A 15261-nucleotide genomic window follows, 5' to 3' on the forward strand; every position below is an offset into this window, starting at 1 on the left:
CCCAAGTAACAGTTACTACACTCATATTGCCTTTGTTTAACATTGCTCAAGTGGGTTCAAGCGTCGGCTGGGGTGTTTCCACATACCATATAGGTAAACCGGCTACCAAGTTGTGTAAAGGAAGTCCATTTTCTGTCCCTTGATAAGTAGCCTTCATCCTCCTCCTCCGATATACAGAAAGCTAATAATACAACGGATCCTCGCCCTTGGCAATAGCCTCGGCCACGAGCTCGTTGTAGTGAGCCAGCAGCAGATCGTATTCCTCCTGGAGCTCGCCCTTGGTGCGACCAAATTCGCGGACGGCGGCGTAGTAGACGTTGGCGAGAGCGTGGCAGGTGGAGCCGTAGCCGTGGGTGTCGCACTGGTAGTAGAGACTATGTAGTTGGTTGAGGGTTGGATTAGCTATCTGTTTTATCAAATCTACTCACGGAGGAGGATGTGAAGAGAGATGGAGACCGTTGACGGGTAAAAAGGGAGAAGGGTAGGTAGGTAAGCAAGGGGAAGGATGAGACAAGAGGAATAAAACGAGGGAGGAAAAGAGAGAGAGAGAGAAAGAGAGAGAAAAAAAAAAAGGGACATACTCAGTCTTAAAGTTTCCATCAATCTTCAACTTATTATTATCCGTAAACCTCGACTGAGCCTTGTAGTTGCGATACCCGAAATCATGACGATTGCAAGCAGGCGAAAAGGGGAATCCCAACGGGTTATCGGGCGAGTAGCTGCAGCTGTCTGAGGACCAGTCCAGTGTCGCCGGGCTTCTGGCGTTGCGATAGGCAGTAAATTGCGGGAGCGTGATCCTAAAAAGGTATCGGTCCGTCGTCTGCTGGATGGTTTCGGCGCGGCGGAAGAGGGAGTCGGCGCCGGTACTGTCGCTTTCGCTGCCGGTCCAGGCCCATGCGGCCGTCGGCAGGAGAGAGGAGAGGGCGAGGGCAGAGAAGAACTTCATCTTGATGGTAGATGAAGATGAGGAACCAGGTAGAACCGTGGATTGCTGAAGTGCTGGCACATAGAAGAGAAGGATTCCTTTTATTCTCAACTGGGCCAGACGGCCCGGTCCTTATACCTCCCTTCTCGGTGCCTCTCCCCCCCCCCCCCCCCCCCCCCCCCCCCCCCTTCCCTCTCTCTGTGCGGGCTCTCGACGTCGAAGTTAGCATGTAAGGTGTCGATCGACGAGTCAAACACACACCACACACACACACACACTTGACATGAACCACGATGTTTCCCCTCTTCCTCCCAGAGCGGTTATGTGATATACTATCCCATCATCACGGATTGTAACCTGCCTTAATGGGCAATGATGCCCGTCACTTGTCGGCCGTTTAAGAAAATGCGGTGCGGATGTGTGGTGGACGTTTTGTTTGGCGTGCTTGTAGGCTTACATTTTATTCGTGGGCGAAGAGTATATGCATTCTTCACACCCTCTGGTAGTCTTCCACTCTGTTTTACCAGACCCGAAAGAGCAAGAGGGTAGCATGAGAGAGGGGAATGGTAACCTGACATGGCTTCTTTAGTTGAAGATGGGTATAACAGGAAGAGCTACAAGGTCATCTGTGACTAAGATTTATAAGTAGTGGTTCAAGTTGGAGCTTTGATTGGTTGTTTCCTTACCATTCTGCTCAAGAAAATGCTAGAAAATCTTGAGAATGGTACAGAGAAATTTTGGTAGTTGACCGTGATTGGAGGTTGACGGTGGAGAGGAGCCATGGACGCAACCGCCCGGCAGATGTTAACCTCCAGGAGCCTTGTTGAGACCAAGACCGTCGATCCGGAGGACACTACCTAATTGAAGCCCTTTAACGCCATGCCCTTGCCCCGAATCCCCTCACGGCGGAGCTCACTCTTTCACAAAAGCGGAAAGAAGACAAGAATCCTTTCTTTTCCCAACTTACACCAACAACATACGAAAGTTATAAGCCGATGTGTACTGAGAATGGGCCTTTGGGGGTTGGAAGAGCCTAGAAGTCCCACCGGTATCGGTATCGGTGTCTGACCCAGTCATCACACAGCATTGCGTACGTTTTCTCATATGTAGCTTGGGGAGGTGAGAACAGAAAGAAACTGCGAACGGATACTAGTTACTACTACAGTATCCATGCAAGGCACGTAGGTTTCATCACGTCTTGGCATCCACAGTCGATCCTCTTTCAGCAAGATGGGGTTACATTCCCGGTGATTCAAGAGCCAAGACGTTGGGAACTTGCTTGGACTGGGATAGGACCAGCCGTTACTGGTGGGTAAGGTAGGAGAGGAGGCCGGAAGAATTGTTGAGTTGTGCCGGTTACAACATAAGCGGTAGGTATATCTGTGGGGTTGGTCGGGTGACGGGTGATGGATACTTGACGATGGATAAATCAAGCCGAGTTCTGTTCGCGGACTGCAAGATACCACGCCGGTAGACCAAGTATCAGAGAACCGCCTCTAGTGGCGGTGGAAAGATCATGTCGTTATGTACAAGCAATGGCGATGCTCTGAAACCAAGCCACACATATGCTGCAATCTAATCAGCACTTTGAGTGTCTTCTGAATGGAGGTGTTTGGATTGAAGCGGCGGCGAAATTAAAGCGCCGACTGACTTTGACCCTGGGAGGATGAAGTGAGGAACTTGATCGTTTGCGGACAAGCGCCAGTCATTGTTACCAGCCAAAAGTGCAATGTAAAATGGCATGGCCCATGAAACGGGACAGCATTGTGGATTGATGAGAAAATGAACGTAAGACAAAGTTTGTAGGGAGAAACTCGTGTGTGAAGTGTACCCGTAGGTGAGCGTTGTCTGTGTCTATAATGAGGATAGAGAGCGGCCTTTCGTCACCCTTTCCAGTTGAATTCAGTCCATCGAGGTTTACAGCAGTCCTAAGATATGCTCACACTTAAGGAATCGCGAAGTTGGGTGAGGAGCCCCTTGATAAGGGAAGAAGCACAGGGCCATCTGTTTTGGCTGATGTCCTTAGTGTGAGGAAGTCCGAAGCAGCTCCGGCTTCGGGCCCCGAAGGGGTTATCGAAAGATAAGAAATGGGGTGGATATATTCAGTTGCCGTCCGGCAACCTGCTCCATTCGTGGACTGACTGCGAAGGAAGATGCCTCGGTGGGCCAAGCGATCCTCCGACACCTTAGCATATTCAATTCGCGGATTTAACTACAGGACGCAAGGATACGATTTTGAACTTATTCGTTGGACATATGTTTTATTTATACTTTGCCTGGTATTCAGGTTCAAGATTTCCGGCTTTGAAACGAGCCCACAGCCCGATTCGCCGACCGGTCATGACCCAGCCAGCCGTTCCAAGACGGCCACCACATCTGTATGTAAATCATAATCTATTCCGCACCTAATACCATGACCACGGTAAGCTACCCCTCGGCTGACCTCTTTCCTCCTCCGCGCGAAGAGACTGAGAACCGCGTGCATAGAACAGCGAGCAAAAGAAGATGAACCAGGTCCATTGACGCCGTGCAGAGATGATGCTGCAAAACCCCGTTGCTCCAATGTGTTGCCGGATGTGAGCGCTCCCCCAAGCGCCAATCCTCAAAATGAAGAATTCCCGACCAAATATCAAACGCCCGCCTGAAGAGGTAAAAAAAGCAATGCAAAAGCAAGAGTTGCCAGCAAAGGGTGGGTGGCTGATGATGAGTGGCATCGCCCGAAACTCTCGGGTGAATGTTGCCACCCTGCTTGCCCAGCGTCACCGTCGAGGGGGGCAAGGAACCTAACGGCTGCCGTACGCTGGTTCGTCGCCATCTTCGTTGCTCATTTAAACCGTTCGATGGTATCGCCGGTACCGGTGATCGAATCGTGATAGTTTGCCACCGCTTCTCGTTGCGGCAAATTGTTGCTGTCTATCCGTTCAGATAGATTATCTGACGATATACTGAGCTCGGACCCAACGATAGAAGACGAGTGAAGAAGTTGCCCTTGACAACTTTGACGCTGACGCCGACGCTGGCGCAGATGAGGCCGTCCATTATACGCCTCTGATGACCCGCGTCCGCTCCTTTTCGAGCTGCAGGGCATTCGCCTCGAACGCTTCCTTCTTGCACTGATGATGGGAAGAGCGCTCATGTCAGCACGGAATTCCTCTGTAAGCAAGACGTCTGATAGCCCTGCGAGCTACCACTTTGCCTTGTTAGTACTTACATCTTCGAGGTTCTTGCACTTGTGGCTCTCTAATAGTCGGTGCTTGCTGCAATAGTGACCGTCGCAGAAAGTACAATCGCCTGTGATGGGTGCTGCGGGAAGCCTGCACTCGGTGAGCGAGCACTTGAGTCTCCTGGGGGCAGGCATGTTGTCGCAGGTGGTTTTTTCGAGTTTAGTGTGGAGGTTGGATAACGTGAAGACGATGTTTTGGGTGGAGGTTGTGGAATTAGCGAGGAGGAAAGAGCAGCGTCTCTTAAGGTGAGTTCTAGTGTGCGTTTTCAAGTTGCACCCTAGAGATCCTGAGGATAAGATGAGTGGATGGTGGGTGACAAATCGATCAGTAGGTAGGCGGCTTATGAGACGAAAGGCAGTGATTCAGGAAGAGGATTGAACGATAAGAGGGTCGAGGTCGGCGGGATGGGATGCTTATAAACAGAGCCGGTGGAGGTGACAAGGCTCACGTGGTGTGATGTTTGGGGACAAGCAAAGGGATAGGCAGCCAAGTGGCAGATTAACTTGGGCTAGTTTCGCGAGACTCTTGTTACAAGTGGAAATGGCTGGAAAGTGTTGGACCTCGTTGGCCAGGGGGTATGTAGTCGAGTGAGGATGATTAAGTACAAGATTTGTAGGTGAGGTAGCTGGTGGCCCGACTCGGACGTGATGTGTGACCAGTGTAAGTGACAAGGGAGCTACAAGTGACCCGAGAGGTGACAAGGTCGTCCATGAGGACGGTGCGCAGTGTGCAGGAGGGAGGCGGTAGAGCGGCAGAGCGGTAGATCTAGCCTACCTGCTGGCCTGGCATGGCATGGCATAGCATAGCATGGCATGGCATATGCTGGCAAGGTCTGGGGCTGACATCTTGACCCATCGAGAACAGCACGGCCATCGTGGGCGTGTCGATGACGGCACGGCCGCACGGGAGGCAATGCTGGGGCCGACAAGCAGGGCCCAATTGGTGTTCTGGTTGCGAAGCCCCGCTAGCACCATACCCAAGGCTCCCTTGTCCGTCGTTGTTGGCGCCGGGAATTGGAAGGGATTGGATCGACGGAAAGTGGTGCCAGTGACTCCAAGCGACTTGAAGCGACTCCGTACAAGCCGAGGACCCACGAAGACGATGAGGTTGGTGGATGAGCTCAGGAGAAAGCTCCCAAAGGACCAGGCCATCAGGCGAGTTGTCAGGAATGGAACTCGACAGGCCTGCCGAGAACAGTCAAGGAGCAGCGAGAACCTGCGCCGTTTAGAGCTCAACTTTTCCATCACATCGATCAGTCACCACCTGATACCTAGTGAAAGAGTCCGTCACGGGCGCCAGTCCAGATTCTCCCATCACGACGGTTGGGGGGTTGAAACTCTATGCAGTGACCAACAACCAACCTTTTCGATACCCGGACACCATTGTCTTTGTTGTTGTTGTTGTGACTTGTGAGTGAGGTTTTGAGTGGCACTCGGCAAGCCGCCTTCCTGGTAATGAATGCATCACAACTGGATCATCAATCACTCTTGGTAGGGCATCGCCTGCAGGCAGCTACGGACATGCGTAATCATGCGCGTCCGGCAGCGCAGCGGGCCCGGGCCTTGGATGGACAAGACACCAGACACACAGGACGACAGTTGGTCTTGCATCCCATCCATCACACCCAAGGATCAGGTCGATAAGCTACACTACTAGCGTACCTAGTGAGTACAGGTAGTATCAGGGTGCTGCATCCATCTAGTACGGGGATTGATTCACAGGGTAACTCGCAGGGTAGGGGTCTCGCTTTCCCGGGGTATCACTGATATTTGCAGGGTGGTGGTGATGGTTGTTTCCGGGGTTGTAGTGTACTGTACACTACTGCTGAGGGAGGTCTATCCGAGTAACACTGGTCGTGGATACCTCCAACGAACTTGGCCCTGCTGCTGCGAGACGGGGCGTTGCGTCAGAGAGGTACCTCTATTCATTCCGGTCCATTCCGTGTACAGGCGGCCTACCTACCTCCTTTGCTTCAGCACGAAACATCGGTTCTCCTTTTTTGCTGCTATTGCTCATTCCGGAGATCCATCCATTTGTCTTTGTTGAGAGTCATCATGGTTGCTCGCGTGGCCCATCTCCCGGCCTCAGATGCACCTACCTCGCTCCCGTCGGCCTCTGCCCGGGTTCCCGGCCACGTCTGCATGTTTTGGCTTTTCGTCGTCTTGGGAAGCGTTTACTTGCAGCAACAACAAGCCACAGCATCTAGAAAGCAACAAATCATCGTTAGCACCGATGCCGGTTTCACTGCTTTCTTGTGTCGAAGTGGCCATACTGTAGACGACGTTCCAGTGGAAGAAGACGATTAGGAGATCCAGACCAACCATACCAACACCGCCACAAAAGATGCTATTGGGAGATTTTGTCCTTTCTCTAAACAGGCCGAGATAAGAGAGATAGTAAAAGCCGTACATTAGGTTCCGTCCATACCTAACAAGTCCGTCTAACATGTGCTATCTGCCTCGCAAATTCGATCCCCAAGCCCAACCCCAAGCTCAAGCATTTGATTTTATGCCTGGCCTTCTGTGTACCATGTGCAACGAACAAAGACGTTGACCGGGTCTGGGTGGCTATACTGTGTACACCAACTTGACCATTACTAACATTCCAGAAGCCTCAGCGGTCTGGACGGATCGATGTTGAAGGTTCAGATGCGGCTCCTTTTTCTGTTGTTGGTTGATCGATCTACTGCGTCCACCTAACATCCGTCAGCGTCAATAGGCCATTTTGGTCAGGCCAATAGACGCCATCCCGTCGACCTGCTCTCAGATCAACAACATCTTGCCTGCATCGACAAGAGTACGAAAAAGATGCCCGGGATTTCGCATGCTCCCGCCATCAAGCAAGTATACATATGCATAGTACACTCACTGCCTCTACCTAGCAAGCGATCAAACCTCTTAGCCCCTCAAACCCCTCTCCTCCATTCATCCTCCGTATCACATCCGATCCTGGGTCCCAGATTGCCAGCATTTGCCCATGCTCCCTTACACCGCTTCCGGCGGCCGGCGCATGTCTCCAGAGAAGGAAGCATCTCCCCAAGACTCCAGCCCCCCACCCCCATCGGAGGAGGAAGACGTGAGCTCGTTAGCGCACCCCAGCTTTCTACGCTCGCCACATTCACTGTTGCCATTCAGGAACCAGCACCGCAAGTGACTTGTTGCCGCCTGCATCCAAGAGATTGCATGTCACTGTCACAACCGCAATGCGGACGAATTGCCAAAGAACACGATGGCTCCCTCTAATACTGCGTACCCGACGGCGAGTGGATAGTGTTTGCCGTTCTTGATGCGTTCGGGGCTTGCTTGCTTCTCCCTGACTGCTGCTTGTTCGATGGAATCCTACCTGTCGTTTATGAAGGTGCAGTTGTCCATGTTTTTGGCTCCTCTCATGACTTCCCGAACCTCCATGGTGTTGGAAAGCGACACAATCAAGAGCCTAGACGCTTTCATAGTGTCTTCTCCCGAGTCGTTAACTCCGGCGCGGTGCACGGAGAGAACTCGATGGCAGGGAGCCGCAGAGGGTCCTCTTTATCGGTGCGCTCACCCACGTTACCACTTCGTTTATAACACAAGAACCGTGTGGCTCTTTGGCTTGCATCAACAACGACACGTCGCGTGGCCTTTGTCTCACCATCTTGCTACGATTGGAATAGCTCCGTGACTTCCAAACACCGCATGGTATTGCGTGAAAAACAAGATACGTTCACGGCAAAATCACCTCTTGTCGCGCACTTTTTCCATCTCCAAGGTCCCCATCAACTCATTGTGCGAGATATGTCTTCCTTCGCCTCGTCACTTCGGCCTGACAGACCGTAACGACTAAATAGTTCGCCACAGCAAAACAAGCGTAGCCGTTTTCTTAGACTTGCCCAATACTAGCCAACCCGCACATAGCGGAACCAGGGCAGCGGCGTGCAACTCTTACTTTTCTTCCGACTCCTTGAAATACGGTGTGCATTGAGAGAGTTTGGATAGTATCACAGTCTGGCACTTATCATACTGACCCCGATGGCTTTTGCATCGATGAAGTGAAAAGACACAAATTGACGCCTTTAATTTAAACGCATTGCAATCAATGACTATTCCTACGACATATCGACGACCGCACGAACACAGTCGCCCTGATGCATGACCTCAAAGGCGTTGTTGATCTCGGCCAGCTTCTTGCGGTGCGTGATCAACTCGTCAACCTTGATCTTGCCGTTGAGATAGTCTTCGACAAGACCGGGCAGCTGAGAGCGGCCCTTGACGCCACCGAAGGCGGAACCCCTCCAGACGCGGCCGGTGACCAGCATGAACGCTATAGGATGAACGTACGTTAGCATTGTTGAGCATATAATGGCTAGCAGGGGAACGAGTTGACGGATAGAAGAACTTACGCCTGGTGGAAATCTCCTGGCCGGCAGCAGCAACACCGATGATGATGCTCTGACCCCAACCCTTGTGGCAAGCCTCGAGAGCAGCACGCATGACCTTAACGTTGCCTGTGCAGTCAAAGGTGTAGTCGCAACCACCGTCGGTCAGCTCGATCAACTTGTCGACAACAGACTGGCCCTCGGGGAGGGTGCTCGGGTTGACGAAGTCAGTGGCGCCGAACTTGCGAGACCACTCCTCCTTGCTGGGGTTGACATCGACAGCGATGATCTTGGAGGCGCCGTTGGCAACAGCACCCTGGATGACGCTGAGGCCGACGCAGCCGGCGCCGAAGATGGCAACAGTACTGCCCTTCTCGACGTTGGCCGTGATGGTGGCGGCGCCGTAGCCGGTGGTGATACCGCAGCCGAGCAGGCAGGTGCGGTCCATGGGGGCCTCCGGGTTCACAGCGACGACCGAAATGTCGGCGACAACGGTGTACTGGCTGAAGGTGGAGGTGCCCATGAAGTGGAGGATGTCCTGACCACGGGCGCGGAAGCGGGAGGTGCCGTCGGGCATCACACCCCTGCCCTGGGTGGCGCGAATCTTGCCGCAAAGGTTGGTCTTGCCGGACTTGCAGAACTTGCACTCCTTGCACTCGGGGGTGTAGAGAGCGATGACGTGGTCGCCGGGCTTCACGTTGGTGACGCCCTCGCCGACGGACTCGACGATACCGGCACCCTCGTGTCCGAGGATGACGGGGAAGGCGCCCTCGGGATCCTTGCCCGAGAGGGTGTAGGCGTCTGCATATCACACCATGTCTTTGGTTAATGCGACTGCGAACTGCACGGAAGCCCAACCGAGCGAGCCATCAAGGTTCTTGGAGTGCGAGCGAACTCACCCGTGTGGCAGACACCGGTGTGCTTGATCTGAATTCTGACCTCGTGGGCCTTGGGCGGAGCCACCTCAACGTCCTCATAACTGAGCTCCTGGCCGGCGCCCCAGGCGATGGCAGCCTTGCAAGTGATGGTCTGCGGAAGATGGCAGTCGGATCAGCACATGGTCCCTAATGACGCAAACTCATCGACGATGTGAAGCAAAGTTCTTGTGTCCTCCTAATCGCGACGCTGCTCTCCCAAGAATTGGAGCAAGCGTATATCGTGCAGGCAGCAGAGCTTGAGCTTCAGCTTGAGCTTCTTGGACGTTCTCTCTTACCTTTCCTACTGTGGATGCCATTGTGTATGAATGTGATGAAATGTAGAATCCAAAATCAACACAAAGTTAAAGCCAAGTTTGAAAAAAGGTCGAGCCAATTTACCTGGCGAGAAGTCGGCGTCTTTTGGAACTGAATGATGACAAAACGGGGTCTGTTTAGTTCCATCAACCGCAGCGCCGACCCCGCCTTCTGAAAGGTGGGGCACTGCCAGGTGGGCAGTTCCCTTCTGTACGGTAAAGGTACCGGTTAAAGGAGATCATGGATCGGATCTCGAGTGAGAGGAAGTGTTCTCTTGGCTTCCAGGCCTCTTTCCTCCTCGTACACTACCTACGAATACACCGCGTACAGTCAAGTCGGTGACGGGGTAGCGCTAAAGGTCTCGGGAAGTGTTTTTCTTGCCTGTTTATCCGACATGGTTTTCGGTGATTTCACGGCATCTCGGGGATTACTCCGGCTTTCTAAGCAACGTGTTTGGGACTTTGGGTGCTTATCTAACTGGAGCCTATCAATGACGCTCTTGCTCAGCTATATCGGATACGCAGTATACCTATACCTTAACAACACCCCAAGTGCCTTGTCGACTGGCAAAGCCTTATCAGCTCACCAACTCTCCATTGACGGTCACTTAACAACCTCAGGGCATGATGTTGGATTCTCACACACTTTGATATGTACATTCCTTCCAATCTATTTCCCTCTACTGTTTGCAGCGAACTATGTATAGCGGGGTCTCATCCCGCCTCCCGTGAACTGCTCTGTGCACGCTAGCGCCTCACGTAGAGGCTTTGACAGATCGTCAGATATGTCTTCAGAATTACGTGATTGAAGACTTCGTTTCGCATGTACATTTCGCCTCAGGAAAACCCCCGTACCGCTCAACAGGTGCCCATAGGCCGGCCGCCCGAGAGTCGAGCTTTCGGGCTACATCTCTAGCGGCTGGAAATAAGTATTGAATCGTAGGAGAGCTGCTATGTCCGCCCATGTCACATTATCGTCTGCAAAGTAATACAATCACCGCAATCATCTCTGACCACGACTGGACGTTAAAATTGTCTTCAAGGTACATTTCATCTTTCCCGGCTGTCGACCATGTGTGATGATTTATTCCCAGTCCGGAGGTTACGGTCCACTAACTACCTAACCTTTATCAGAAGTGAGGTCGACGACGACAGTACGAAGTGATGGACAGGAATTGGTAGCGGCGATAATCCAGGTCCATACTGTGAGAAACCAATTCTTGAGTCGGTGAATTGTTTAAGGCAGAGAAATAGCTGCGACTGGTAAAGGCAACATAATTTGAAATATAGGTCAACCCCTCACCTCTCCTCGTTTTTTTCCTCGTCGTTCAAAAACTTCGTTCTGTCAAGCCAAGGATTGTGCAGCCGCCTTGTGAAGTTCGTTGCCTCCAGGCTCGATCATATGTGACGATACCGAAGCCTTGTCTCTCGCTATCCCGAGCGATTTCGCATGATAATAATGTCTCTCGGCGTCATAAGTGTCGAACCACACAGTTCTCGACAGAACAGGCCTATTGAGCTTGTGAGAGTTGAAGACAGACGGTGACAAGCAACGTGGAGCATGTTGCTATGAAGACCACTTTTACCCCTAACCCTAGGCAGGTACTTATGAGGCACAGTAGTAGACCAGCAACACTGCAGTGTCACACAACACATCAGTAAGTATCTCACATGGACTTCGCTAGTTCTAAATAAATCATCCTCCACAAATTAAAGAAGGCAGAAACAACCACGAACTCATACCCTTCTAACCATATCATCGTGTTCCACTACCAACCTCTCAAAATGGTCATCCCCCCTCCTCCTTCCCCGCTCCCCGAGTTTGTGTACAAGATCACGCTCGAAGCCCCGCCCAGTCCAATTCCCGAGTCCTACCCACTGTCGGAGCTGGACCAGAAGGATGGATTTGTGCATCTGAGCACCTCGTGGCAGGTACGTTCTATCCTCTCCGCTTCATTACTTGAATGCGCTAATCCCAGCTTTCCAAAACCACAAAGATCCCAACAACAGCCGGCCTCTTCTTCCAAAATGAGCTCTCTTTCTACCTTATCAAGCTTCGCCTGGCCAACTTTGACCAAGCCAGCGTCAAGTGGGACGAGGTCGAGGATACCAACGGGTGCCCGCACTTGTACGGCAACTTTGGGGCTAAGGATGTCGTCGACGTGAAGGAGTTCCGCCGTGAGGAGGGCGAGACGTGGGGTGAGGTGTTTGAGAAGGAGGAGGCTAAGGCTTGGATGGTATGATGACAGGGGGCATCGGAGAAGGGAAAATATAAGGGGAGAAAGGAAGGAAAGAACAAAAAAAGAAAAAAAAATTAAAAAGCGATGAGACGGTGAATCTCAACTGAACTCGTCTGTTCATTCACTCGTTTGACCTATTTACCCTGAAAGTTTCCCCTCTGGCTATCCTTATATAAAACAAATGCCTTTCCAACAGTGCATCCCGACATCATCTCTCCAACTTAATCCTTGCCATTCCATCCTCCACTTTGACTCTACCGCCGTGTTCCGTTTTCACATAACCGTCTTCCTCCTCCTCACCTTCACCAGCAGCCTCCCTCTTCACCCTCACAGGTTCTTGCTGCCTTTCGACAGTTTCACTCTTGACGACTGGCTCGTCGACTTCCTCGTCCTCGCCTTGCTCATCCTCAGCCTCCTGTTTCAACTGCCCAACCTCTCGCTTGACAATGGTTGGGCCATTTTGGCCCTCCCGTCCCTCAGGGTCACCGAGGTTAGGTTCTTGCTTTACCATTGTGCGTCCCAGCAGTGGCTCCCTCTTCACTATACGTGCCCGCGCCTGGTGGCCCTCCGCGTCCTCATTGTTGAGGTTCGGCTCCGGCTTGACAATCGCAGCTCCATTGAAGGATTCTCTCTTCACAGTGCTTGAGCGATGGTTTTCTTCTTTGGTTTGCTCTGGGATATATGACTCCTGCTTCACACTCGGATGCTCGGGCTTTACAGCTTGTGGTTGAAGGTCGTCTGCTTTCTCCTCGTCGAAACCAGGCTCCTGCTTAACGGTCGCCAAGTCCCGTCCGGGTTCTCTCTTCATGATGCGACGTCGATGTGCCGATTCCACCTGCTCGCCGTGGATGTTTGACTCCTGCTTGATGCGTACGTGTTGTCTTTTGACGATGTGCGGGAGCCGGTTCTCTTCTTCTTCCCCAGCGCCCATGTCATGAACACTCTGTTCCTGCTTTACCCTAAGAACTTCTTCCTTGACACCAGATGTTTGGTCAGCCTCTTCACTGTCCTCTTCCGCGTCGGCTAACCTCTCGCGCTTCACCCTCATACCTTCTTGCTTGATGATGGGCGGGCTGTGTTCAATGGTCGACTGAACCTCATCGACGTCTTCCATCTCAACATCCTCAATGCTCTCCATCTTCACAGCTTCATCCGCAACAGCTTCCTGAATCACCGGCGGTACAGGCTCGTTGACCACAAGTTCCCTGACCCTGGCTTCCTCCTCTTCCTTGATCTCAATTCTTGCCTCTCTCTTTTCCCTCTTGACTACCATGTCCCGCTCGTCTTCCTCGTTGTCACCCTCCTCTTTCGGCTCTCTCTTGAATCTCACAACCTCGGTGTCCACCTCCGCTTTCTCCTCCTTTACAACCGCCCTCCTCTTTCTACCCTCAGTAACCTTTTTCCTCTCCGCAGCTTTACACAAGCCCCTTAGGCCCAGCTCGCAATCACCGCACTTCCTCCCCACGGGAAGACATACCGACTGTCCGAATCCAACCAGCAGCCAGTTGATCTCCTTCCACTTGTCACGGGGCAGCCACGACTGCAACGCAAGGCGAGTCTCCTCGGGGGTTTTAGTGGGCGGATTCTGCCAGCCCCAGAGGTTGGTGATGCGGTGGACGTGGACGTCCACACCGATGCCTTCGACACGGTTCCAGCCGTTGTCGGCGGACATGCAAAGATGCGCCATCTTGGGCCCAACGCCGGGAAGGGACATGAGACCTTCGATGGTGTCGGGGATGTCGGAGTTGTATCGGTCGCGGAGGATTTCGGCGGCTTGTTTGAGGTATCTATCACAGTAACTCATAAGTATATGGACCCTTGATGTGAACAAGGAGACAGTACGTACCTGGTCTTGTTGTTATGGAAGCCAACCTTGCCAATCAACTCGTTCAAAACGGCTGGCTCAACAGCCAGCATATTCTCTAGGTTCAGGCCCGGCTCTGCGCCCTCGGCGTGGGGAGGCAGTTCCTTCTTCAACCGCAACATTGCCTCCGCGTTGACTGTGTCTTTGGTCTGGCTCGACAACATCAGGGCAACAAGAGTGTGAAATCGCCGATCGCGTGCTGATGCGTTATTGCTGGCCAAGCGCTCGCATCCCATCGAGTCGACGGCGGCGTTGGCGGCGGGACCGGAGATGCGCATCTCCTTGACGAGGTTGTAAACCTCCTCCCAGTCAGAAGGAGGCTCGACTTTCACTTCGCCGGTGACCGCGTCGGTCGTCTTGCGGGCGGGTTTGCGAGTGGTTCGTTTTCTGCTGGATGTAGTAGACGTGCCCGCGACCGGGATATCGTTTATGTCGATCTCCGAATCCGACTTTACTTCGGCTTCTGCGGCTTGGTTGATAATTCGCGTGCTCCTCCGTTCGGTTTTGATCCTCGTGGGGGCGGGCAATGATTCCTCCTTCTTCAGCACTGTTGTGGTGGTTGTGGTGGTAATGCGCTTCCGTTTTCGCGTGCCAATTGGGTTCCTGCGCTTCACCTTTGGTGATGGCAAGCCACTGGACTTGACAGCGTCTTCTATGTCCGATCCAAAGGTAACTCCGGTTTCGTCTTCCTCATGGTCTTCCTCGAGCTTCGTGGCGCGCAATGGCGAGGATCGCAAGTCAACCGGCGCAGAGCTCGAGCTGGCATTCGCATTCGCATTGTTCGCTTCATAGGCAAATCGAGCAAGAGTGCTCAGACGCGTTGAGCGACGTGGTGTTGCTGGCGTTGCCATGGCGGCTGTTGTTCCCTCGAACAACCTCGATGTCTCCTTGGCTATGCGCGACGCCCTCATCGGTTGATCGATGACCGTGATTGAACGATGAGGAGGCTTTGCCTGTTCGTCTGAAATTATCTGCTGCTTCGCGCGGCCATGGTTGGATCATTCAACTGTTTGGATGCGTGTGGCCCGGGGGAACGCGTGCACCTTTATGGCTAGCTTGTATTGCAAGGCAGACTGGATGAATCAGATGAAACGCCGAGACAGGAAGCTCGAGCCATAAAGTACATACTGTGTAAACTCGAAGAGCAAATAAAATAAGTACTGTGGATCCTCGCCTGCTATACGTAGTACATACTACGCAGTACACTACGTAGTGCTGATTCGGCCAGACAGGGCACCAGGTTCTTTTGGGATGCTAACTGATATCATTCCAATGTTTACACCATGGGCTGTTTCTCATCAAACGTGCGGACTTGAAAGTAACTTTGATTCTGGGATCGCTACGAGTGTGTGCGATATCCTGTCGCCAGTCTAAGAACAAGCCACTCGCACATCTTCCTTCTCCTTGTCTAAAGACCAGTCAA

The 15261-nt window shown here is 52.5% G+C and overlaps 5 protein-coding genes across 5 annotated transcripts; 1 reads left to right on the forward strand and 4 right to left on the reverse strand.

The window, feature by feature from the left end:
• Positions 1-71: 71 nt before the first annotated feature.
• Positions 72-987, reverse strand: NCU06650 (secretory phospholipase A2). Its single transcript, XM_955790.2, has 2 exons — positions 582-987; positions 72-374 (listed from the first exon to the last, which is right to left on the reverse strand). Exons 1-2 carry the CDS (start codon positions 944-946, stop codon positions 182-184), a joined length of 558 nt encoding a protein of 185 aa, XP_960883.1. The 5' UTR covers positions 947-987; the 3' UTR covers positions 72-181.
• A 2160-nt stretch (positions 988-3147) lies between these two features.
• On the reverse strand, positions 3148-4688 carry NCU06651 (AN1-type zinc finger protein). Its single transcript, XM_955603.3, has 2 exons — positions 4137-4688; positions 3148-4038 (listed from the first exon to the last, which is right to left on the reverse strand). Exons 1-2 carry the CDS (start codon positions 4281-4283, stop codon positions 3964-3966), a joined length of 222 nt encoding a protein of 73 aa, XP_960696.1. The 5' UTR covers positions 4284-4688; the 3' UTR covers positions 3148-3963.
• A 3129-nt stretch (positions 4689-7817) lies between these two features.
• On the reverse strand, positions 7818-10080 carry NCU06652 (S-(hydroxymethyl)glutathione dehydrogenase). The gene is made up of 4 exons (XM_955604.3): positions 9717-10080; positions 9403-9532; positions 8528-9304; positions 7818-8448 (listed from the first exon to the last, which is right to left on the reverse strand). Exons 1-4 carry the CDS (start codon positions 9735-9737, stop codon positions 8234-8236), a joined length of 1143 nt encoding a protein of 380 aa, XP_960697.1. The 5' UTR covers positions 9738-10080; the 3' UTR covers positions 7818-8233.
• A 1278-nt stretch (positions 10081-11358) lies between these two features.
• On the forward strand, positions 11359-12206 carry NCU06653 (hypothetical protein). The gene is made up of 2 exons (XM_955605.2): positions 11359-11666; positions 11732-12206. Exons 1-2 carry the CDS (start codon positions 11520-11522, stop codon positions 11975-11977), a joined length of 393 nt encoding a protein of 130 aa, XP_960698.2. The 5' UTR covers positions 11359-11519; the 3' UTR covers positions 11978-12206.
• NCU06654 (DNA repair protein Ntg1) lies at positions 12073-14905 on the reverse strand. Its single transcript, XM_955606.3, has 2 exons — positions 13821-14905; positions 12073-13761 (listed from the first exon to the last, which is right to left on the reverse strand). The coding sequence occupies exons 1-2, from the start codon at positions 14747-14749 to the stop codon at positions 12183-12185; spliced, it is 2508 nt and encodes an 835-aa protein (XP_960699.3). The 5' UTR covers positions 14750-14905; the 3' UTR covers positions 12073-12182.
• Between the last annotated feature and the right edge of the window lie 356 nt (positions 14906-15261).

The sequence above is a fragment of the Neurospora crassa genome, linkage group V (genome assembly GCF_000182925.2).
Source record: "Neurospora crassa OR74A linkage group V, whole genome shotgun sequence".
Lineage (NCBI taxonomy): Eukaryota > Fungi > Ascomycota > Sordariomycetes > Sordariales > Sordariaceae > Neurospora > Neurospora crassa.

What these genes read in the sequence shown, in the direction of transcription:
- NCU06650 (XM_955790.2), bottom strand. Translation starts at nt 946, where the DNA reads ATGAAGTTCTTCTCTGCCCTCGCCCTCTCCTCTCTCCTGCCGACGGCC. An exon ending in GATGGAAACTTTAAGACTGA is followed by an intron (nt 375 to 581) that starts GTATGTCCCTTT and finishes CCAACTACATAG; the next exon opens with TCTCTACTACCAGTGCGACA.
- NCU06651 (XM_955603.3), bottom strand. Translation starts at nt 4,283, where the DNA reads ATGCCTGCCCCCAGGAGACTCAAGTGCTCGCTCACCGAGTGCAGGCTT. An exon ending in AGTGCAAGAACCTCGAAGAT is followed by an intron (nt 4,039 to 4,136) that starts GTAAGTACTAAC and finishes TCCCATCATCAG; the next exon opens with TGCAAGAAGGAAGCGTTCGA.
- NCU06652 (XM_955604.3), bottom strand. Translation starts at nt 9,737, where the DNA reads ATGGCATCCACAGTAGGAAAG. An exon ending in CACCGGTGTCTGCCACACGG is followed by an intron (nt 9,305 to 9,402) that starts GTGAGTTCGCTC and finishes TGTGATATGCAG; the next exon opens with ACGCCTACACCCTCTCGGGC. An exon ending in CCAGGAGATTTCCACCAGGC is followed by an intron (nt 8,449 to 8,527) that starts GTAAGTTCTTCT and finishes TTCATCCTATAG; the next exon opens with CGTTCATGCTGGTCACCGGC.
- NCU06653 (XM_955605.2), top strand. Translation starts at nt 11,520, where the DNA reads ATGGTCATCCCCCCTCCTCCTTCCCCGCTCCCCGAGTTTGTGTACAAG. An exon ending in ATCTGAGCACCTCGTGGCAG is followed by an intron (nt 11,667 to 11,731) that starts GTACGTTCTATC and finishes AAAACCACAAAG; the next exon opens with ATCCCAACAACAGCCGGCCT.
- NCU06654 (XM_955606.3), bottom strand. Translation starts at nt 14,749, where the DNA reads ATGAGGGCGTCGCGCATAGCCAAGGAGACATCGAGGTTGTTCGAGGGA. An exon ending in TTCCATAACAACAAGACCAG is followed by an intron (nt 13,762 to 13,820) that starts GTACGTACTGTC and finishes TTACTGTGATAG; the next exon opens with ATACCTCAAACAAGCCGCCG.